This window comes from Macrotis lagotis, chromosome 1 (genome assembly GCF_037893015.1).
Source record: "Macrotis lagotis isolate mMagLag1 chromosome 1, bilby.v1.9.chrom.fasta, whole genome shotgun sequence".
In the NCBI taxonomy this organism is placed as follows: Eukaryota; Metazoa; Chordata; class Mammalia; order Peramelemorphia; family Peramelidae; genus Macrotis; species Macrotis lagotis.
The window spans coordinates 850,683,246-850,707,377 of NC_133658.1; the positions used below are offsets into that span (position 1 = coordinate 850,683,246).

General features: G+C 37.7%; 1 protein-coding gene across 6 annotated transcripts in view; it reads right to left on the minus strand.

Moving 5' to 3' along the window:
• Window positions 1-5,672: 5,672 nt before the first annotated feature.
• INPP5B (inositol polyphosphate-5-phosphatase B) overlaps window positions 5,673-24,132 on the minus strand; it is a 77,442-nt gene continuing 58,982 nt past the window's right edge. For 4 of the 6 annotated variants that reach the window (XM_074217573.1, XM_074217574.1, XM_074217575.1 and 1 more), the window contains 12 exons: window positions 23,669-23,856; window positions 21,813-21,924; window positions 20,097-20,206; window positions 18,317-18,452; window positions 17,744-17,854; window positions 16,513-16,675; window positions 15,319-15,554; window positions 13,820-13,933; window positions 12,197-12,281; window positions 9,986-10,113; window positions 6,797-6,908; window positions 5,673-6,553 (listed from right to left, as the gene is read on the minus strand). In XM_074217573.1, the coding sequence (XP_074073674.1) occupies window positions 6,447-6,553; window positions 6,797-6,908; window positions 9,986-10,113; window positions 12,197-12,281; window positions 13,820-13,933; window positions 15,319-15,554; window positions 16,513-16,675; window positions 17,744-17,854; window positions 18,317-18,452; window positions 20,097-20,206; window positions 21,813-21,924; window positions 23,669-23,856 (1,602 nt within the window). In that variant the 3' untranslated portion in view covers window positions 5,673-6,446. Of the gene's footprint in view, window positions 6,554-6,796; window positions 6,909-9,985; window positions 10,407-12,196; window positions 12,282-13,819; window positions 13,934-15,318; window positions 15,555-16,512; window positions 16,676-17,743; window positions 17,855-18,316; window positions 18,453-20,096; window positions 20,207-21,812; window positions 21,925-23,668; window positions 23,857-24,132 lie in introns of those variants that run through there. The other 2 variants (XR_012474489.1, XM_074217576.1) reach the window with 2 other exon arrangements.

Sequence of the window (24,132 nt, forward strand, 5' to 3'; positions counted from 1 at the left end):
TCTGAGATGGATTGATTCTATTGTGATAAAATATTTTGAGGTAAGTATTGAATAAGGAACTCATCCCCCCTCTTTGTCTTATCTTATAAGACACTTAGCAGAAGCTGAATATATGCTGAAATATTTAGTGAGTTTTGAAATGACACTGTAGAATTTGGTTTAAGAGTTAAATTTTGTGAAAGTTTTAGGGGTAAACAGCTCTTGGATTACTTTTTCCTTGAAAATTGACAGATCTATTGTTTTAGGCCAATGAAGGAAGGCAACTAATTTAAAAGTAATACCAGAATGAAGGAAAAAATAGGTAATCATTTACATTTTAACTTTAGTTAGAAGTTAATAGTCACCTCTTATTAAGCCTTTTTTGACCATGAAAAGAAAAAATCTTGTTTAAATCAGGAAGCAACTTTAAAACAATATTTTTAGGTTGAAAATTGAAAAATTTGGGGGTGGCCAGGTGGTCCAATGGATACAACACCGGCCCTGGAGTCAGGAGTACCTGAGTTCAAGTCCAGTCTCAGGCATTTAATAATTACCTAGCTGTGTGGTGTTGGGCAAGCCACTTAACCCCATTGCCTTGCCAAAAAAAAAAAACAAAACCAAAAACCCTAAAAAAAAAAGAATTGAAAAATTGGTGATTTGATCTGAAAAGGGGTCCATGAGGAGGACCATCTAACCACCTCCATGGTAGCTTGGGTCTAGATCCTGGATAGATATTCCAATGGGGGGGGTAGGAGGAAGGGGAGGGGGAGAGGGATGGGGGTTAACTGTGGTTGCACCATGCTGAATTATTCTGCATTGTTTTATATAAGGGAATTTGAAAATGCATTCAGCTAAATTGACATCTTACTGATAATAAATTTTATTTAATGTTTTAAATATATGATACTGTGAATGTTATTATTGTGCTTCTAAAAAATTTCATGTATTGTGAAATCCGAGAAACTATAGTATCAGAATGTTGTTAGAAAAACTTTTTTCTTAAAAATCTGAATTCTAGGGTCATCTAGGTGGCACAGTAGATAGAGCACCAGCCCTGGAGTCAGGAGTCCCTGAGTTCAAATCTGACCTCAGACACTTAATCATTACCTAGCTGTGTGGCCTTGGGCAAGCCACTTAATCCCACTGCCTTGCAAAAAACCCTAAAAATAAATAAAAATAAAAATCTAAATTCTTTTAAATTATGAATTGAACTGTTTAAAAGAATGTTATTGAAAATAGGTATTTGAAAGCTATTCAATATATAATGGGGTATATTTTGTTTAAAAAATAATTTAGTGCTTGGAGAAAAAAGTTGCACAGACCCTTTAAAATGTCCTTATCTGTGAGGCCCTTTGAGACTTCATATTCAGGCAGGGTCAGAAGATCTTATCAGTCCTACTGATCATATATATTGCAAAATCCAAAATATTGAACTTTAAGAACCTAAAACCAAGAAAATAGGATCTTGGGGCAGCTAGGTGGTGCAGTGCATAGAGCACCAGCCCTGGAGTCAGGAGGACCTGAGTTCAAATGCCGCCTCAGACAATAATTTATGTAACCTTGGGCAAGTCATTTAATTCCATCCCCTTAAATAAATAAAATTTAAAAAAAATAGGATCTCCCATGACTTGTGTCAGGGGGAGGGAGGGATTTATAAGTTTATTATAATAAAGAGGTAATTTGAGAACTTTTGCTTATCACAATTATATATAAAATGTATAAAGTGGATTAAAGATTTAACTTCAGGAGTAGCTAGGTGGCGCAGTGGATGGAACACTGGCTCAGGAGTCAGGAGGACCTGAGTTCAAATCCAACCTCAGAAACTTAATAATTACCTAGGTGTGTGACCTTGGGCTTAATACCATTAACTTAAATAAAATTTAAAAAAAGTAACTTCAGTACATTAATCTGAGTCAACTTTTAGATCTGAATGTGGTTAGTATTTATAAATAAAGGATAAGTGAAATGTAACTGTTAGAGAAACACGAGAAAACTAATAACTTTCAAATCCTAAGTTATGTGTAGTGAAATCTTGTTGTTTTAAGGAAAACTCTCATAGGACAAAGTTTGATATTGTTTTGAGTTTGATTTCAGGAATGGTTGTTTGAAGTGTTAAAAAGCCAATAGTCCACCAATCAAGGAAGAAAAATGATTATGTACTGAAATCTGATAATTGGTACAGATCTATTCTTAGGAAAAGTAGAAGGGATGACTTTGATGTGACCTAAAATAGAATCCTCTTGACTCAGTTTCTCTTTTGTGCAGTTTCTTTTGTCACCTGGTTAATTCTGAAATACTCTGTAAATGATGAGGAGCTTTGGTACATATTTGGCTATCAGATATGACTTGTGCCTGAAATTATACAGAGCTAAAGGAGTTTCCCCCCATTATGGTATAGCAAGTCAGTTTGTGCTCTTGAGAGATGAGTCTTGACATTGTTATAACTATAGATCTCTCCTTTTTCTTTCATGGCAAATTTCTATAATCAAGGCAGGTAAATACAGCACTAAATCTATGAATAGAGTGATGTTATCTTTGAGTTACTATAATAGGATACAAGTATGAAAAATCTTACAATCAATCAATTATTTGTGGTCAGGTTACAATATATGGATGATATTCTCCTGGGGTGGGAATTAGGCAAAGAAATAAGATAAAGATGCAATGTAAAATTTTCTAAGTACAATAATGGAATTTTGAAAAAACAATAGGATTAGGCTGTTTTCTCCATATGAACTGATTGTGTATGTGTGTGTGTGTGTGTGTGTGTGTGTGTGACTGTGACTTCCAAAAGTATCTAGTTTGGAAATTAAGACTTTGATTATGTTTTAGTAACAAGTTTTAAAAGTTGGATTAAGGATTTTACATATAAAATTTCATTAATAATTGTGAAGAAGGTGAAATTATTTCTCCATTTTAAAGTGCTATCTGAGACTTTTAAAAGACAGAAGAATTCATTTTACAAGACAGAACTTCATGATTTTTTATATGCTTATACAATGTATAAGATTTAGGTAAAGAAAGAAACAGCAAGTGGTATATAAAAACTGAAATTCTCTAAAGTCTCAATGAATTAAAGGTTTTTAATTTGTTGTTCTTCTTATATCTCTCTTGTTAATAGGATTAGGTCCTTAAGACTTGAACTGGTTTTCACGACATGAACTAGTTAGTGGAAAAAAAAATTAAGAGATTGTTCTAAATTGTATTAGGTCTTGTTACTGGCAGTTTTGAGCAGAATTACCCAGGAATCACTGCAAGTGATTTGGAACTGAAGCAGCAGAGCCCCCCCCCCCCCCTTTCAGAGTTGCTCTGAAAGTGAGACCTATTTCTTTAAGTCCAAAAGAAGATATCCAAGGACCAGTCAGCTACATGGAACAGCTGGGACTCAAGATAAAATGATTAAATGGACATTGGGAATGGATTGCTAGGAAACAAGGAGACTTGAAATTATGTAATATTAGTAATCATCATATTACTTTGGCCTTTTGTTTCATGGTGTTTATGTTTACTGAGTTTTCTTAGTTATCTTGGTGACATATAAATCTCAGAATTAGTCCATTGTAACCTCTCTAAGTAGTTTGATCTGTAATCTTAGTTTTCCTATAGAGTCTGTTTAATAATTTGTTTCTAGACTTTGTATTAGCTGTTGTACTAACCTATGGGAGAGAATGCTTCCCAGTGAACTTTTCTTGGTACATAATGTTAATAAATAGCATGATTAAATTAAAATCTTATAAATTTAGCTTATAGATAAGTGATCCTTAAAGGGGGGAATTTATGGGAATTGAGCAAACCACACTGATTCCATCATGTGACTCAATTCTGAATCTAGCTCAGTTTTCATTCTATTCAATTATTGACTATATTAATTTCTTGTGAGAAAACTTTATTCAATTATGGGAATCATCAGAAAACTTTATTGCATTGTTTGAACTTAGTCTTGCATGGCTGGGAAGGTAGAACACTTCTACCTATTGTTTGGACACTACATTTGTTTAATGCTTAACTCAGGACCTAGGATATACCGAGACAAAAACTCAGTCAGATTTGAAGTTTGATACAAGGAGTTTTCTCCCAATTGTATATCTCAAGCAACTCATATGTATGATCTGAAAACTAGTTCTGGATTGGTCAGCTACTGTTTCCTTGTTCTTTAACTGCATACAGATACTTATGGAGATAGTAGTATACTACTCTTTTTGATTTCAGAGAATTGTACCTATTTCTTTCCTCCCATTGTCAACTTGGAAAGCCCTAATTTTTCCCTCCAATTAGAAATCAGATTATCTAATCTCTAATAAGAGATTATATCTAGTTATTTGTTTTCTGTTGATGCATAAAAATCTTTCTCCCCTGTCTTCAGAGTCCAGTGTCACACTCAGGAGGCCTGTTCCCAATTTGTTATATGATTTTACCCTTTACAGTTCAGAGATTAAAACAGAAAAACTTTCTAAGTAACAGATATGTGTGAATGAAAATACAATAAGATTCACAAAAAGAATAAAAACCTTTGTGGTTGAAAATAGCACATGAGGAGATGAAATTTAATAAGGATAAATGAAAAGTCTTACACTTGGGCTAAAAAAAACCCCAATTCTTAAGGGACGATGGAGAAAAATGTCAATACTCAGGTATTTTCACTGACAGCCTGGTAATTTTAGGATTCATTAATTGGGCTAGTATCTAGGATGATAGATGGAAGAGAGCCATCATGATGTGTTCCTCTGAGACCACATGGGGTTGTTGCATGAACCCACTTTAAAAAAATAGAGTGACAAGATGAAGATGTTTTGAGGAGGTGATCAGTATAAGGAATAACACTGAGCTCACAAGAAACAGTTAAGGGAACTGAATTCTATATGGTCTGAAAAATAACTCGAGAAAGGATATGAACGTAATCTTCAAACACCTGAAATTCTGTCATGGAGAAAGGGAGATAACTGTTAAAAGTTTTCAGTAGGACCAATAGATAGAAGTTTCAGGAAAGCTGATTTTAGCACAATTGGAGGAAGAACTTTATAAGAGAGTGAACCCACGATGTAAATACTAGGTTCATCATCATTTAAGAGTGTTACAAGTAGAGATGGGGCCATATAAGGCAGTGTAGACTAATGGAAAGAGTGCTAGACACGGGGCGAGGGGGTGCACAGCAGAGACAGGGATTCTACCCTTATCAGGAAATCTGCTTCTGACACTTAGCAGTTGTGTGACCCTGAACATATCACTTTGCAACTGTATACCTCAGTTTCTTCATTTGTAAAATGGGGATATGGTACTTTCTAGGATTCCATGGATCAATTCAGAGTGCAAAGCAATTTGTAAACTCTAAATTGCTATTTAAATGTTGGTTGTTATTATTGGAGATTGTGTGAGACAGGGGTTGGACTGGATTATCAACTGTAAGAATTAGACTTGAAAGGAGACTTCTTAGGGAGGCAGAGACATGGAAGTAACATAACTAGTCTGTTCAATTGTTCCCTTCAAGAGTCAAGCAATCCTAAAGTAAAGCAGGGCAGAGTACTTACAAGTTTAGACCATAACTGTTTCTTTTCCTACCATGAAAGGGGGATTAATCACTAAACTGTTGGACAAAATACCTTTTAAATTAATTTTTAAGCCAGAACATTCATGGAGCATTGTAAAGATAGCTTGAACTGACATGTCTAGGAGTAACAAAACATAGCTACACCAACTGCTGTTAAAAATACATTTATCATCAAAATATATTACACTTATCAGAGAGGTGCTGTATCTACAATGTGGGAGAAGAGCAAGCTGAGAAAAAATTCACTTGCTTCCACTGTTCGACTTCATCTGAATCTTCAAGTCCTCATATTGCTTGTAACACGTTGCTTTGGCCTGGCCAGTTTGTCCATCCTCTTCCTTGGATGCCCGAGCCCATGCAAAAGCACAGGTGCTCAAACCAAGCTCTGGAAAAAGCCTTCGTGGCTTGGATAGCTCCTGCAGACCTGATGACTCCCAAGTCTGCATGCTTGCACTCCCAGGACCCCAAAGTATTCAATGAAATGACATCTGATCACAGTGAGCCTGTTCCAAGCTACATAAGTGGTCTTATGATGAGCTAGGTGAACACAAGAAACTAGCTAATAGTATTTATTGTTTTTTTTTAAAAACCTCTTTTCCTTTTTTTCTGGATGGAAAGAAATATTTATATTGTGTGTGTATTAAATAAATGATTGGACATTGAAAACGTCAGCTCTATTGGCTAGTTGTCCTCAGACTGTGATACTCAACATTCTTTTTAACTCAAAGCATTGTGTGTGCTGACAGTGGGGGCTAGAAATTGAAGCTGTGCTCAGAAAGCAGTCAGCTGGTATCCTGGCTCCCAAGAGGACTCAAGGCAGACAGCCCAAAGGGGCCACTGAGTTGAAACAGCTGGGGATGACCAGCTGCCAGCAGTGAGTAAGGAAGACAGCTGTAGAGAGACCTCAGGATATGCTGAATCCTCACACAAGGAACTGTTGGATGAAGTCCTGAGCCTTTTTCTTCTCTGCCACATCTGGCTTTTGGTGACCGGCTGGAGAACGGAGCAGCAAGCTGCCAAATGTGCTAGCTACAAAAAAATACAGAAAATAATTGATTCAGCACAAGGAAGTTTTGCCTAATGGTGTATTGTCCTAGGTTGTGGAAAGAGCACAAAAGCAACATTTTTCATTGTTCAGAGGGCAAACTTATGAGCAATGCTTTAGGAATAGCATGTTTTGTCCTAGCTGAATACTGAGAATATTTTAGAACCTATACCAGTCCCCTAACCACAAGTGAATCTCTCAGTATGCAGAGATATAATGATACTCACCTAAAATCTTCTCATCTAAATGGTTCTTCCCTGAATTGTTCAGTAATTCTCTCAGAAATGCCATCAAATAATTGAAGACATTTTTGTGGCAAGTGGGGAGATTGGAGATGATCTAGAAAAGGGAGAACTTTGTTAGTTTATTTTTGGATTTAAAGGAAGAAGTACAAAACCCCCATGTTCAATTCTTCCTACTGTCAATAGTTATTATTACCTGGGTCAAATTTATAGAATATTTAGTCTAGAATTTTGGTTTCTGAGAGGAACATGACTTTAACCTAAAAGATGTTAGCCCAAAAGGTTAGGAATGAACAGATAGGCCAGAATTAGTACAAATAGTAATTCCATGAAATAGTTGCAGTATTCAAATTCATAATGCATGTTTTCATTGGGTTGGAACCAATCACCATATTTTACACAATTATAACAAATCAAAAAGTGCAATTTTGAATATATACAACCACTTCACAGAATTCACTAATGGCATTAATCAAGAACTGACTGTCCTCAAACATTCTACTTATTCCTATAAGGGATTTTGTATCCTGTACCTTTGATTCTCAACAAGGGACCTTCAGAACCTACTAGTTCAGCCCTATCTAAATAGATATCACCTTTACAAAACCCCTGACAAGGGGGCCTATATTCTTTTTGAAGACAGGATCCCCTCCAAAGCAGACTGTTCCACCTTTGGATGATTTTTCCCCCTGTGGAACCAAAATCTGGTTTCTAGTTCTGCCTGCTAGGATTTTAAGTATGATAGTTCTTCCTATGCCTGAAGGCAGTTATGTTTATCTTAAACTTTGTCCTCTCCAGGTTTAACATACCTAGTTTCTTCAGTGAGTCCTCTTAGAATGTTCTCAAGTCTCCTCAACCATTCTGATCGCTATTCTCTGCAATCAACTCTAGCTTGCAAAAATGCTTCTTCAAACTTGTTTATCTCTTTTTAGAATTCAATATTTTCATAAATTGAGAACTAGCCCCCAGAGGTCATTAATTCAACCTCTACATTTTCCAGAGGAAGATACCAAAACCCAAGAGACTTCCCAAAGGACTCATAGGTGACTTTCCAAAGTACCATTTCTTGAGATGTTTAACTTCAAAAAGCTCACCCTGATAGGTAAGCATTTCTTCTTATTTGATTTAAGCTTGAGTGTTTAAACTTGAGTGACTTAAACAAGAAATGCTTCTAGTGACCTAGTCCAATAGGAGTGCTGTATCAACCCTTTTCCCTATGAAAACTCTTCAGGATCTTAATAGACTTTATTGCATTCTACCTCCTTCCCAGATTTGGTTCTGCAGGCCAAAAAGTTTACTCTTATGAGTTTGTTTTCTCATACAACAAGCCTTCATGTCCTATCAAATTAGCTGCTCTTTTCTGGGCTTACTCTACACAGCCCCAAAATATTTCTGGAAGGAAGTCAGACAGATTGCCCTGGAGTATCAGATCAGATCAGTATCAGATCTCAGATGTACCATGCTTTCCTAGAAGAAAGAGAATGCTTTCTCCTTTATTTCTGTTTTTAAAATTTTATTTATTTAAGGCAATGGGGTTAAGTGACTTAGGTCACACAGCTAGGCAATTATTAAGTGTCTGAGACTGGATTTGAACTCAGGTCCTTCTGATTCCAGGGTAGATGCTCTATCCACTGTACCACCTAGCTGCCCCTCTCCTTTGTTTCTAATCCAATATTATTGGCCTTTTAAATGCCTTCTCCTGAAGATGGGAAAGGTGAGAGCCCAGGATTAGGCAGGCAAATTTCCATCTTTAAATAAAAATCACTATATATTCTTTCTTTTGGTTAGGTGATATGGTTAAGTGACTTGCCCAAAGTCACACAGCTAGTAAGTATCAAAAGTCGAGACTGAATTTGAACTCAGGTCCTCCTGATTCCAGGGGTTGGTGCTCTATCCATTGTGCCACCTAGTTGTCCTGTCACTTCATATTTTTTATTGAATTCATCAGTTACTAGTGTCCTTCTTAAATGCATAAATATCTTCCACATAGTAAGAGCTTAATAAAATTGTTGAATGGAGGAATAATTTGTATGCATACTCAAAGGAAACAGTTGATAGGCTTCAGTGGAAATAAAGAGATAAACTTTTATACAATCTCATGTTCTTAAGGACACCAGAAAGGCAAAGGAGAAAGTGACAGATAGAGAGAGGCTCACCCAATTCATGTACATGGCTGGATCACTTCTTATCAAGAATGTTGCAGTAGAAGGGATACTTGTTTAAGTCAGAGTTGGATTACTTGATCTCAAAGGACTTTTTTTTTTTTTTTTAGTTTTTGCAAGGCAATGGGGTTAAGTGGCTTGCCCAGGGCCACACAGCTAGGTAATTATTAAGTGTCTGAGGCCAGATTTGAACTTGGGTACTCTTGACTTCAAGGCCAGTGCTCTATCTACTGCCACCTAGCCACCCCCAAAGGGCATTTTCAACCTGAATGCCTATAATTCTATGAGGTGAGAGGATCATTATTTTTAAATTTTTATTGCTTGCTTTTTTACAAGCTATTAGTGTAGTATCACTTATATTTCCTACCATAATCCTCTTGATATTTCCACCCAGAATAATCACTTATAATGAAAAAAAAAATTCTGCAAAACTAATGTCATCCCAGAAGTCTGAAATTATTTACACTATTCCCCACCTCCACAATGAAGTAGGGAAAAGAGGTATCTTCTCATACTCTTTTTTAAAAATTTAATTTAATTTTTTTTCAAGGAAATGGGATTAAATGACTTGCCCAAGGTCACACAGCTAGGTAATTATTAAGTGTCTGAGGCTAGATTTGAACTTAGGTCCTCTTGACTCCAGAGTCAGTGCTCTATCCATTGCACCAACTAGCTGCCCACTCATATTCCTTTTTAAGAGTGGAACTTGGGACCTATTTCACTTTGCCAAAGCCATTGGTAGCTACAGTCATCTTTCTGGACCATAATGAGGTTTCAGTTGTATCCATAAAATGAAGGGGTTGGGTTAGATCAGCTTTAAGGTCACTTCTAGCTCTGCTTCTATGCAGATCCATCCCTAACATCTGTGACCATCTCCTTAAATTGCTCCCAATCCCTTCCCTCAGAACCCACTTAAACCTTAAGTGTGACATGAATTTTTTTCTTTCCTGCACCTAGTTTGCTATTCCTTGTATGTTTGGGAAAAGCATATGGACACAGCATTTATTCTTACCTGTTTACTTAATGGGTAGTTACTTGAAGAATCCAAACAGGCATCATAGAAATTATAACAGATGACAGGCTCAGGCAGACTCTCCAGGAACAGCAGCAGGGCCTCAGCTACAGAGTGATTGCTCCCAGCTAATGTGATATGATTAAGGAATAGGCAGCCCCTACTATCTGTGGGATGAAATGGTGCCAAGATCTTTGCAACATCTCTCAAATATAGCCCCTTCTCTCCTCTCACACTTCTCCCACTAGCACAAGTCCTTATCACCTCATGCCTGAGCACTATTGCACTAGTCCGATGGTGGGTCTGCTTACCTCAAATCTCTTCCCATTCCAATCCTTCATTATTCAGTTAATAAAGTAATTTTGCTCATGTCTGCTCATATCACTCCCATATTCAATAAACTCCACTGGCTTCATATTGTCTGCAAGATCAAACACAGAATGGTCTATTTGGCATTCAAGGCCCTTCTAAACCTAGCCCCTTCCATCTTTTCCAGTCTTCTTATGCCTTATTCTCTAACATATGTCTTCAATCCATTGAAGCCTCATGGTTGTTCCATGAGCAAGACAATCCCTCTCTTTATTTTGGACATTTTTTCTAGCTGTCCTCCCTTGCCTGGACTGCACTTTTCTCCAATCAATATACCTTTCTGGTTTTCTTCAAGTGTTAAGTAAAATCCCACTTCCTACAGGAAGCTTTCCCCAACTCCTCTTAATTCAAGTGCCTTTCCTCTAAATTATTTCCTATTTTCACAATTAGGGATTCTGATAAATATCTCATTTCTAAAATAAATAGAGAATTGCATCAAATTTATAAGGTTACAAGTTATCCCCTAACTGATAAATGGTCAAAGAATATGAACAGGCAGTTTTCCAATGAAGAAATTAAAGCTATAAATAATAATATGAAAAAATGCACCAAATCATTACAGATTAGAGAAATGCAAATTAAAACAACTATGATGTTCCACCTCACACCTATTGAATTCACTCAGATGACAAAAAGGGAAAACCATCAAAATTGGAGAAGTTGTGGGAAGATTGGGACATTAATGCATTGTTGGTGAAGTTATGGACTGATCCAACCATTCTGGAGAGCAAGATGGAACTATGCTCAAAGAACAATAAAACTGATCATACCCTTTAACCTAGAATTACTACTACTACTAGGGCTATATCCAAAAGAAATCATAAAAAATGGGGAAAGTCCTAATATATTCATAGCAGCTCTTTTAGTAGTGGCAAAGAATTGGAAATTGAGGAAATTTACCCATCAAATGGGAAATGACTAAACAAGTTATGGTTATGTTATATAGTACTATTGTTCTATAAGAAACTGTGAAAAGTTGAATTCTAGAGAAGCATGGAATGAATTTCAGAAACTGAGGCTGGGCAAAGGGAGCAAAAGCAAGAGAACATTGTACACAACTCAATTGTGAGCTGATCAGCCTTGATGGATACAGCTCCTCTCAGTAGTTTAGAGAAGCTAGGACAATCCTAGGAGACTGGCTATGGACAATGCTATCCCCACTCAGAGAAAGAAAAACAAAACAAAATAAAAGAAGCCTACAGAATCTGAATGAACACTACATTCACATTTAAAAATTGTCTCTGATGTTTTTCTTTCCTATCTCATGTTTTTCTTTCTTTTCCCTTAATCCTAATTCCTCATACAGAAAATGACTAATCTATACCCACATTTAACACAAATGTGTATACACATTATTCACTAGACTATTCACCGCTGAGGGGAGTGGGGTGGAAGAAAATTAAAAAAACTTTAAAATATGCAAATGTCTATGGATGAATGTTGAAAAACTTTCATAATACATAATTGGAGAAATAAAAATCAACTGAAAAAATTATTTTCTATTTATCCTGTACATAGCTTGCTTTGTATCTATTTGTTTACATGTTGTCTGCCCCATTAGATTGTAAGCTCTTTGAGGTATGGGATTTTTTTGCCTTGTTTATTAATTCCAGCATTTAGCACATACTAGGTGATGAGTAAATGTTTCTTAAAAAAAAAAAAAAAGACCTCCTTCCTGGAGTCTGATCCAAGATTCAGCTGATCCTAGTTCTCAGTTATCTCCAAGAGAGAAAGCTGAGAAGACAGGCAAAGAGCCTCCCCATGAAGAACACTGATGATGGCTCTCGATCCCTAGAGAAACGTCTTTTCTGAAAAGCAATGAACTTCATGTGGGAAGGATACAAAGAGTGTCGAGCATCCCAGTGTCCAAACAGTCACGAATCAATTCAAACTCTGACCTTAGGCCTGGCTGCTGAAACAGATCTTCCTTCAAGGGAAAAGAAAGTGGAAGTAAACAGTCTGTCAGAATACTTCTTAATGTTTATGTTTCTGAAAATATAAATAATCATAGGCAAAGGCAAAAAGGAGAGCTTTGGTGAGTCCTCTGAGTCAGAGGGGAAAGTAACCTGGCCCTGTCTAATGAAATCAATTTAACTCATAAGCATTTCCAGGTCCTTCCTCATTAGGAGAGCCTTTATGATGACAGGGCATTTATTATGAAGTCCTGCCCATTATCAAAGAATAAAGATAACAGTAGTGCAAGGGGAAAAGCTGTAAAGGTCTAGGATTCCTGCAGGATTTTTTTTAACATCAAAAAAAACCTGCTAACATATAGAAAAAAAGAATTTATCCAAATTCAAGCAATAAGACTAAAACAATAAGTGTTTTGCTACCTGACCTAATATATTTCTATTTACTATTTTATTTAAAAACTTTACATTTATTATTTTATAAAACTTCTGTATGTTTGCTAGATTAAATATGGTATGCACTGCCATAAAGATGTAATTGAAAGGAATCCTTCCACAAATGAGAGGAAGGGGAGTGTGGTGAGAACTTTGTCTTACTCTCTCCCAGATTGTAGAATTATACGATTGTTTCTATAACTCTACTGTGATAATAATAAATAATAATAGCTATCATTTATATAGAATTTTAAGGTTTGTAAAGTACTTTACTGAAATCTCATTTATTCCTTACAACAACCTTGTGAGTTAGATGTTATTGTAATTCCAATTTTACAGGTGATGTAACTGAGGCAGGCAGAGGATAAATGATTTTCCCAGTGTCATACAACTAGAAAGTACCTGAGGTTGGACCTGAACTCAGGTCTTTCTGAATCCAGACCTGGTACTCTATCCATTTTACCCCCTAGATGCCAAATCTAAGGTCTCCTGACTCAGAGTTCTTCTTACCATCTCTTCCTAGGGTTCTGAATCAGCCCCTTCCATGTCCAGAAAATATAATCTCAAGTTCTAGAATGTTAGAGCTGGAAAGAAGGGCCCTAGGAGAACTTTCAGTTCAAACTCTTAACAGATAAGAAAAAAGAAAACTGAAGCCAAGAAAGTAAGAGACTGGCTCAAGGTCAGAAAGTTAGTTAGTGACACTGCCAGAACCAAAACCAAGTGCCCCAATGACCAGTTTACTATGGCAAAGCTATATTCCTTTCCAGGGATGGTACTGAAATTAGAGAAATGAGCTTTCCTCAAAGGTTCAATGCCAGGAGGCTGAATATGCTGCTGCCTCATCCATTGCAAAACTCATTCAATACCAGTTAGCACTTTGGAGCTGAGCTGATATTTTTAGAGCACATCTACCCTGTTTCCTTACTGGAGAGGTAGTTGTTGATGGCAACAAAATGGCCTCTTGGGACCTGGGCCACATCGCCCTTCCTCAGGGAGGAAGAACTGCTCTTCACAGGGCCACCTTCAAATCAAGGTTGCAAGAGCTGGAAGTACCTTTGTTGATACTCTTTCTAAAGGTGGCTTGGGGGACATGGAAGCAAGCTCCTTGAGCATCACCTACCTGCTGGGAAGCATTTCGATACAAGTGATCGACCATCATCCAAAGCTCTTTGGGAATTTCTAGAGGTTTTTCTTCCCGGCTTCCATCATCTTCTGTTTGCAGTGGCATTAAGGTCTGCAAGAGAAAAATAAACATGAAAAGATTCAGCTAAGTAGAATAACTTCCCTCTTTTGCTTGGGTGGCGGCAAGAAAATTATTTGGAAGGAACTTGAGAAAGAGAGGAAGGACTTCCATACAACCAACCAAACTTCCCTTTCCCCAGGAATGAGGGATGCAAATTAGCTGTAAATAAATAAACAAACAAACAAATAAATAAATGTAAATATAAAGTAAAGATGTAAATAAATAATGTTTAAAAAAGTAAAGATATGAATAAAATAAAATACATGTAAATAAAGGAAATTTAAATTAGTTCAGGTGAGTTATTCCAGATTCTGAGAGGCAAAAAAGGGTAATTCCAATGAATTAGCTGAATTCAAATTAAATTCCATCAAGATCCATCCAAGATAACTAGAGAGGAAGTAAGGTATGGTCTAGTCCCTTATCTACAAAATGAAGGGATTGGAACATATGATCTGAAGTTTCCTCCCAGTTTTATAATTCTGTGAAACAGTTCCAAGCTGAAGATCTGGAAACCTGGTTCTGATTATAACTTTACCACTTGCAAGTCACAACCTCTCTTAGCCTCTGTTTTTTCATCTATATAATGGGGAAGCAAATTCTTGACTTTTTTTATTTTGCTTTATAGGGAATGCCCTATAAATAGAATAACATCTTGTATTGAAAGTGCTTGGACAAAATCCACACATATACCATCCCCACAGTTTGCCTCAAGTTATTTGAATCTTACTAGAAATACCTTTGACCTTTTGAGTCTTAGTTCTCCCTCACTAAAGATAACATTATTTCTATAGTGTGTTTACTACTTCCACCAGAGTGGATTACAAGCCTCCTCATCTTAGTTACTACATTTCTAGGGAAGACATTTACACTCTATCATCCTGCACATCATTAAAGCCTTTCCAACACAGTAGCACTACTGTTCCTATTCAGTTGGAATGACCTTTGAAAAACCCAGGCTCACTTCCCTGCCATGATAAGATATCAGTGAGGGATAGCATATTTAATAAAAGACAGAATAACAATAAGACTACGGGGGAAAAGATGCTGCCATAGATTTGGCAAGTCCCCAGAGAGGCAGGGACAAGAAAATCTGGTTCTTAGGCCACAAAGTGGAAAATTTTGATTCAAAATAAAGACTAAATGATAGGAGCTCTCTAATAATGGAATGATATATCTGAAATGGTAGTGAAGATCTCCATCATTTCCGGAAGAAGTTGGGTGAGCAGGTGGGAGTAATAGGTGGCCCTACTTTCAAGATGCACTCAACACCCTCTCTGAGGTCCCTTCCAATTTGGGGGGATCTAGTGGTTTTTCCATTCCTCAGTTCCAGTAATTTCATTTGTGAGCAGGGACTCTTCAGTCTCAAATTAACTCACCAGTTCTTGAATGGTTTCAGGCATTAAGTCCTGGATGGGTTCCCGCATGTAACACAGAGTTTGGAGGGGAGAACCGAAACAGCTGGGCAGGTAGTTCCCAGACACAGATAAAAAGTAATCCTTCCCCCTTTCCAGGTGCAAAACCAGAATGTCTTCAATTTGGTCCTCCCTTGAATTGAGCTTTGTAGCAGTAGTTTTATTAACAAACAGCTCCAATTCAATCTCAATGGAAGAATCTACAAAGAGAGGATGATATAAGGCAATGGGTGATCAAAAGGCAGTGCAAAAGAAATAAACCTAGCAGAAAATAGTTACTGAACAACATGGGGTCCACAGCAGACTGCTAAGCATGAGGCAGGATGATTTTGCTCTGTAAGTTCCTACAATCTAGTCGAGAAGATAGCTGTATTGTGACACATCAAATAATTTAACACTTTAGGTAACAAGTGCTAATGGTTATTTTAAAGGGTATAAAAACAATGTAAATGTTTGGATCAATCTCTTCTCTGAGTAAGATAGAGTCAATTCCATGTTAGTAGTGAGTATAATTATCTTTCAATAATTAGTGTATATATTATCCATGGAAAATGTCCATTCCTTGGCTATATTTCTCTGCTACAAAGCACTATTAAAAACAATATACAGGCTGCAGTCCTAGAGCCAAAATATTTTATAGATGACTGACCTCTTTTGATAGCTCTATACCACAGCAGATAATTAAGATTTGATTATAGCAAACCCCTGAAGATACTTCTCAACAGTGGCAATTTTACTATCTTCTGCTTGCCTCCCTCATGTGGCTGCTGAATGACATGTGTGTGGCACTTCACGGAATGATACAAAGCACAGGAGAGCAGTTACTAAAGCACACCACCACATTTGAGGGCAGAAGGGCTGGAAGGGAATCCCAGCTCTACAACTTACCAACTGTGAGGCGTTGAATCTGTCACTGACTTCTCTCAACAAGTTTCCTTATCTGTAAAATGGAGATACTGACCCTACCTAATTTAAGAGTTTGTCCTGAGGATCAAATCAGGTAATGCCCATGAAGTTTCCTAAACCAAATACTATCTAAATGTGAGCTTCTACAGTACTGTGATGACAAATCTCTAAAACAACCTCCTCTCTCTACTGTTCATGGAAATGGAGTTTGCTTTTCTTCATTTGCCCAGCCAAGGAAGGAAGAGGACTTACCAGGCAGAAGAAATCCCTTGCTGGGGTTGGCATTCAGCCATTGCTTGCAGTAGGAATTTTCATCTGGTTTATTGATGAATTCAAACCGGCAGGGCACTTGGCCATTATAAATAATGAAAGACTCCACCTGCAATTGCATGTACTTCACATCCCGAAAGCAGAACTAAGAGAAGACCAGAGGTCAGTGAGCACCAGTACCTTCTCCTTGGCTACCCTGCTGAGTCACCCCAAAAGCCATAGTTCTCACATTCCTGGAACATCTTCTGTGGGTCAAAACCCTGGTTCTATTAATCATTTACTAGTAGCAACAGCCCATTAATTTAACCCAAGGAAGGGGTGGCTAGGTGGTGTAGTGGATAAAGCACCGGCCTTGGAGTCAGGAGTACCTGGGTTCAAATCCGGTCTCAGACACTTAATAATTACCTAGCTGTGTGGCCTTGGGAAAGCCACTTAACCCCAATTGCCTTGCAAAAAAAAACCCCTTAACCCCCCCCCCCAAATTTAACCCAAGGTGTGAGAATAGCAGCGTCAAAGTTTAGTCCAACTAACTTCAAACTCCATGGCTGCAGAAAGTTTATTCTAACATAAAACAAAGACCTCATGTTAAACTGGCCTTCACACCAACACCTCCTCCACAAGTTTATTCTGTTATTCTGAATTCTGATTAGGAAAGTCAGAGAATCATATGAGTTTCTTTTACTGCTCTTTGATTAATTTAGATGATCCATTTTATGGATTATGCATATCAAACTGTTTATCTCAAGAAGGCTTTCCTCCATCTCTTCCCAAAGTGTCACACTATCTTCTTTTGCTTCCTTTCTCAGTTCCATCAGTTTTGTGATTTTAAAAAAATAAATGTGAGTGCATTTTCCTTTTAGTCAAAGCCAAGTGTTATTAGATAGGCAAATCTGCTACAAAATGAGCTAGCACATATTGCATTCCAGCAATTGAAAATAAATTGGAATTATGCAGGCCAGTGTCTATGGAAGATAAATGCTGACTGTAGTCTAAAATCTGTCAACTTGTACTTAGCTCTGCCAAGCCATCAGCAACAGCCCTGCTTCACAAGACAAACAGTAGTGCCAACTGCTTCTCAGTGCTATGCCAGAACCTGGTGGACTGAGGCCATAATTCTGAATTGTCCTAGAATTCTCACCCTAATGAGCTAAGAGAGTCAAAACTGCATTATCAGAAGAGTTGACTGCCAGAATGACAATCACATCCCTCCTACCTCTCTTTTGGACAGGGTCACTGATGGAATGTTGGCATTTTCCAATTTATCCAGTGACCGGACGATCTCTTCCAAGGTCTTCCGGTATTGCTCTTCATTTACCACTTTTACCTAAAAGAAAAATGTCAGAGGATCAGTATTCTGCAGGGAATTGACTTCTCCTATTTCAGCATGGTGGGGCTCAAAGCATAGGAATCAGGCAATTTATATAACAGGATGGTTTTTCTCTTTACAAAAGTTTTAAAATTTTCCTATTTAAAAAAAAAATTGAAGATCTGAACATTGTAAACTCACTAGCAAAGATTTCATTGAGAAGTAAAATTAATAGGTTCTTCAAGAGGAAATACTTGTGGCTGTCAACCATTCCCCTCTTGGCAAGAGCTGAGATAAGTGAGTGTTTGGCCGGCAGCTTGGCCAAGATACAGGTCCGGCACAAAAGGATGCTTGGTGTTTGGCACCATGGGGCTTCTGCTCCTTATAGGCTGTGAGCAGATACTTCCTGAAGGCTTTGATTGAAAGAGATAATATGACTAGAATTAAAAATGCCTCAACTAAAAATAATTTGTCACTTACCCCAATATCAAACACTGCACTAACTGGCTTGTGGTCACTTGTCTTTAGAGCCATATGGTTTTGGTAACTCAGCTGAGTAATGTTCTTCCCCTTCCATAGGACCCGGTCACACCAGGCAGGGGCTCGGCACTTTTCACTGCAATGAAAAGAGATGCACTGAAATCTGTTTCATTGAAAGTGCCTTGACTGTTTCCTCCTTGGCCCAGTTTACTAACTGTCTGGAGTGGAGCACCCATTAGTGATATGGTCATGTAGATCATCTCTATAGTGATGCAATAACAATTCAGTAGTAATAATACAGATTACGTCTCCTGACAGTGATTCAGTGTGCATTGATTCTAATTGCAAGGATTTGCCCAGGGAGGTGAAAGAACAGTTTATGTTCTTGGTTTAAGCAAAAACTCTCAAATTATAAAACACATTTTTTTCCAGTATAAATATCTTCCTTATTCTCTCTTTCATGACTCACTGATTATTAGGAAAAGAATCTAAATTTAGCATTTACTTCAGAGAGAATAAAGGACAATTCAGGATTCTTATAGGGGAGTGAGTATTCAAGTCCCAACTGATGGCCAGAATTTATCCTTAGGAGCAACAATTCTCAAAATTTTTGGTTTCAAGATGTCTTTCCACTTTTATAAATTATTAAGGACCTTCCCCAATCAATAGCTTCTTCTTATGTGAATGATATCAATTGATAAAACATTTTCATATTATGTAAATAGTTTTGACCTCATAGACTCCCTAAAAGGATCTCGGGGATCTCCCAAGTATCTTTGAACCACTTTGACATCCTAGAGAATGTCAAAACAAATGGAAGGCAAATTCAATATTGTCTTTTGTCTTTTGAGCTTCAGTATTCTGAAGCTCAAAAGACAAAATACTGAAATAAAGCTACAAACTGTTAGGTATTAAAATTAGGTATTCTACAATTTAGGCACAAGCCTGCTGAAAGCAATTTTTATTAGACTGAACTAAAAATTCTAGACATTTCTCCTTAGAAAGAAGATCAGAGGTGGGCCGAACTTCCCTCTGGCTTTGAAAATCTCTTCTAAGTCATTTTGGAGTTCCTATTTATAGCATTCTTTTTTTTAGGTTTTTTTTTTTTTTGCAAGGCAGATAGGGTTAAGTGGCTTGCCCAAGGCCACACAGCTAGGTAATTATTAAGTGTCTGAGGCCGGATTTGAACTCAGGTACTCCTGACTCCAGGGCCGGTGCTCTATCCATTGTGCCACCTAGCCGCCCCTATTAATAGCATTCTTACACCAGATGGTCAAATGTGAACTTTAAGAAATATTTCCATTTATTGAAACAATAATTTCTTGATTTTCTTAGGCTGATCATTACATTCATCTGGGTCAAGTCATGGGAAAAGAGTATGGCTCTTAAGTGGAACAATCGATGATTCCTAGACCTTGTCCAGTCATTTATCTTCATTCTATCAAAAGGGAGTTTCTTCCTAACTTGTTTTCCTCAAAGAAAGTGATTAGGCCATTGATAAGGGGGAAAATGCCAGGTAGTCTTCCAAAATTGATAAAGACAAATAAGAATTTCTTATCCAGGTGAGATGAAGGACTTTAAAATATTATCCATATAATAATATTTTGTAATCTGTAGTGTTTATGTATGTAGCCTAAAGGAGGTCTCAGGATGCTTCCACAAGACAGAGAATGAAGAAAAAGAAAACAGGTCCTGAGACAAGTAGCCTAGAGAGAGGATAAAGAAGATGAGAGTTCAAATGCCTTCCAGATCTCTGGGGTTTCAATCACTTGTAACCTACCTGGTATCCCAATCATCAGAGCCAGTGTCATACTTGTAAGTAGGCTGGAAAGATAACTCCCCCTCAGTGAAGCCTTGGAAGACAGCATTTGCAGCCACTTGAATATTTAGCTGTTGGAAGGAAGTAAAGCAAACCCTAGTATTAACAAATGAAATATCCTATTAAAGGAGAATGGGTAGCCAATGATGGGAAGCAGACCACTGTATAATTTGTGTTCAACTCCAACCCCTAAGAAAAGGAACTTGATTGCTATTCTTTTGTCAATATAGTTAAGAAAACCAAACAGATTCCCAGCCCTAACATTTGCAAAGTATGGAGCCACCAGAAAGCTTATTTGCCATTCCATCTTTTAAGGGTCTTCTACAAAAGAAGTGAAAGGCTAGGTCCAAGGGAGTTTGATTGAATAGCTCATAGAATAACTAAGCTGCTCACTCCCTTCTCATAGTATCTATTCAGTCAAACTATATTTATAGTTTGACCATCAGCAGTCATGAGTGCCAGGTCTCTGTCAATTACTTTCAGATCCCATTCCTGACCTCCTGAGGCATTCTTGGATTAGTCCCTGGAATTCTACACCTAAAACTATTGGGAAAGCTACAGAAAAGGCTTAATTTTTACAACTGGGACTGGGTCCTAGATAGCATAACTTGCTAGGTCACCTCAATTTTCATTTTCCAAAATGGATTGAAAAGGAAAAAGACAAAGAGATAGCAACAAACAAGGATGCTTCTTGGATCACAGTAACCAAGATCTTACAAGTCATCTAAAAAAAAGGGGCACAAAGCACAAGATGTATGCTATTGCTTCTGGAAAGAAAGATTAATGAATAAAGATGAGACAAGATGTGAAATTGAGACTTTGATAGATTAAATTAATCTGTTAAGAAACCAAGGTATGGGAAGCATATGCCATCTAATTGCTTCATGTTAGAAACTTGGATTGGAGAAAAATAAGAGAATTTACCAGTGAAGAAAGTTAGACTCAAAATGGACCTGCTACTGGCGACTCTTTAATGATTAAAACACCAGAGTTGGTTGTTTTGTTCTAAGTAGCTTTTTTTATGTTGCAAAGTGGGAAATAGAAAGATTTGAACTGATTAGAATAATAAAATTCTGGGAATAAAAAAAGACACTAAAAGTACTAAGACTAATTCATTTTTTTTTAAAACAGAACTTGGTGACCACACAATCAATTCATAAAAACATTCAAATGTAAGAACTTTTGAAAGGAAGAAAAATGTTCAAAGTACTGATGCTCCAGCAAAGGAATTTTAAGTGAAAAGGGGATGTCAACTGATAAATGATAAGGGAGGATCAAGGAGGAAGTAAAAGAAAGCTTTTTCAGCAATGACAGTTCTCAGAAAAGAATGACATTATGCAGTATAGGGAAGAAGAAGTGAGGAAGCAGCTTGCTCAAGAAATACATTGTGTGAATACATTGAGCAAGCACCTTCCTTCCTAAGAAAGTCTCATCTCCCAATGAAGCAATGAAAGAAGAGGTGAAAGAAATCATAAGCATTTGGGGAAAAGACTGAAAAGAGAAATACTGACTGGATGTCAAGAAAATGCTTGACCAAGAGAGAGATTGATTAGATGGGGGCAAGTTTCTCATGTGGCTTAACATGAAAGACCTAGCACTTCTCCTTGAAGAACCCGAGAGACCTTATGGCAGGAGGTCAATGGGTTGCCTGCCCAGGCTACCAGGGACTCTCTGTACCTGATCATATGTGTACAGGGTTTGAAATGCCTTCTCCTCGATGAGTTTTTTCACTTTTTCCACATCCAGCTCTTCTATCCTGTAGTTGAGGTCCCCCAGCCATAGGATCACACTGTGAGGACAGAGGACAAGGATGACAGGGTTTTTAGGCAGGATTTTAACCTGTCCCAACCTGGGCTCTCTTCAGAAGGCCCAGAGAAAAGCAAGACTCAGGAAAACTGGTTGGGAAAGTGAGATAGTCATAAAATGTCTTTGCCATGTCTGCACCTCTTGGTCAGCCATTCCAGTTCTGAGATCATAATGAAAGAGTCTCTTCTTCCTCTTCTGTTTCCTCCTTCTCCTCCTTCCTTAACCAAATTATTATGACAAGTCTGAGTAATAAGATCACATACCTCATTCCCATGAGAGAGGCTAAAAATCTTTTAAATAGGGGCTTGTGCAGATCTCCAGGGGATTCCAAATAGCAGTACCCTCCTACCCCACATATTTTGGTTCACCAAAGGCATGAAAAGACTTGGTTTCCAGGGCATGACTCCCAGAAAACAAAAGCATTGCTCATCTGGCACTGTTTGCACTCCTTCATGGAGAGTGTTAGTGTTTAATGATAAATATCATTTGAGAATGAAGGAGACAGAAAACCCCAGATGATACCACTCATCCTGTGAACACCATGAGTGCTCCATGAGAAGCCAACGACCACAACCTTAGGCAGTTTAACACAACAGCACTCACACACATACAAAGACACACATAGATCAAATTAGATTAAAGCATCCACAACTGATACCCTAGCTGAATCTTCAAATCTGGGACTCTGCCTTTGCAACAGGAAGGAAGAACATGGCTGGAAAGACACACTTCTGGCCAGATTCCCTAGAGAATGAGAGCCAGCCTGTCAGTTTTCAGAAGCCCAAGTTTGAATACACACACACACACACACACACACACACACACACACACACACACACACAGATAAACATAGACACACACACAACCATATAAACATACACACACACAACCAGATAAACATACAGACACACACACAACCAGATAAACATACACACACATGCACGCACACAGATAAACATAGACACACACAACCATATAAACATACACACACACAACCAGATAAACATACAGACACACACACACACACACACACACACACACACACACACACACACACACACACACACAACCACCAGATAGGAGCAGGTTCGGGGTTCTCACCGCCCCCTGGTGGACATCGCCACCATTGCAGCAGGCTATCTTTCCAAGAAGTAGCCTTACCTACCAAAAACCTTCAAGTCTAAATGAGCTTTTGTCATTTAACAAAAATAATTTTAAACTGAAAATACACAAGGTTAACTGTGTTGGAGGGAAAGGATAAGAAGCTCAGGGACGTTTTTAACACAGAATGATCAAAGCAACTGAAGCTAAGCTCCAAGATCAATAGAACAAAAGCAAATATTCTTATTTTGAATCATTGGATCAGTGCTAATGAGAGAAGGGGAAGAGTGACACAGATAATTCAAAATAACTGATGCTTTTAAAACTGAGTTTGGGGTCCACTGTATGCCTTGATTTGGGGTGCCTGATTAACATTCCCAGGGCATGTTTTGCTGAGGAGGGTCAATATCGATATATCTGTATTTCCTTAAGGATACACTAAATAATGAAGAATTAGAGATGCCCAAAGGTGGCTAGATAATGAGGGGAAATAAGTCCAGGATTGACGATCTTCAACAGAGGCTTCATACATGAATAAGTGCAAGCTTTCTATATCATTCCAGAAATGAGAGCCCCACCCCCAATTTCAGAAGTGATCAGTAGATGGGGCAAAATTAGCTACTCACTCATGCTTGCCAATGGTGAGAGGTGGAAGATTTGGATCAACCTGACAGAACTGCATGCGGGAACAAATGTCTTTGTAGTCCTGGTTCCTTCTCTCATACTCCTCAGTATGGGCTGCTAGATGGGAATTCACAATGCAGATGCTTGTATTGTGAAATCGGAAACGGATTGCCACTCCTCCTTTATTACCCTATAAAAGAGACCAAAAATATTATCTAAATCACAACTGATTATATCAGTATTAGAGATACTACACATCTGAATAGTGCTTCTCAAAAAGTTTTCATAAGTATTACCTAATTTGATCCTCAAAATAATTCCATTACAAGTTGTTGTTCAGTTATTTTAATCATATCTGATTCTTTGTTGACCCCATTTGGGGTTTTCTTGGCAAAGATAGTATGTACTTTGTTATTTTCTTCTCTCCCTCATTTTACAAATGAGAAAACTGAGGCAAACATGCTTA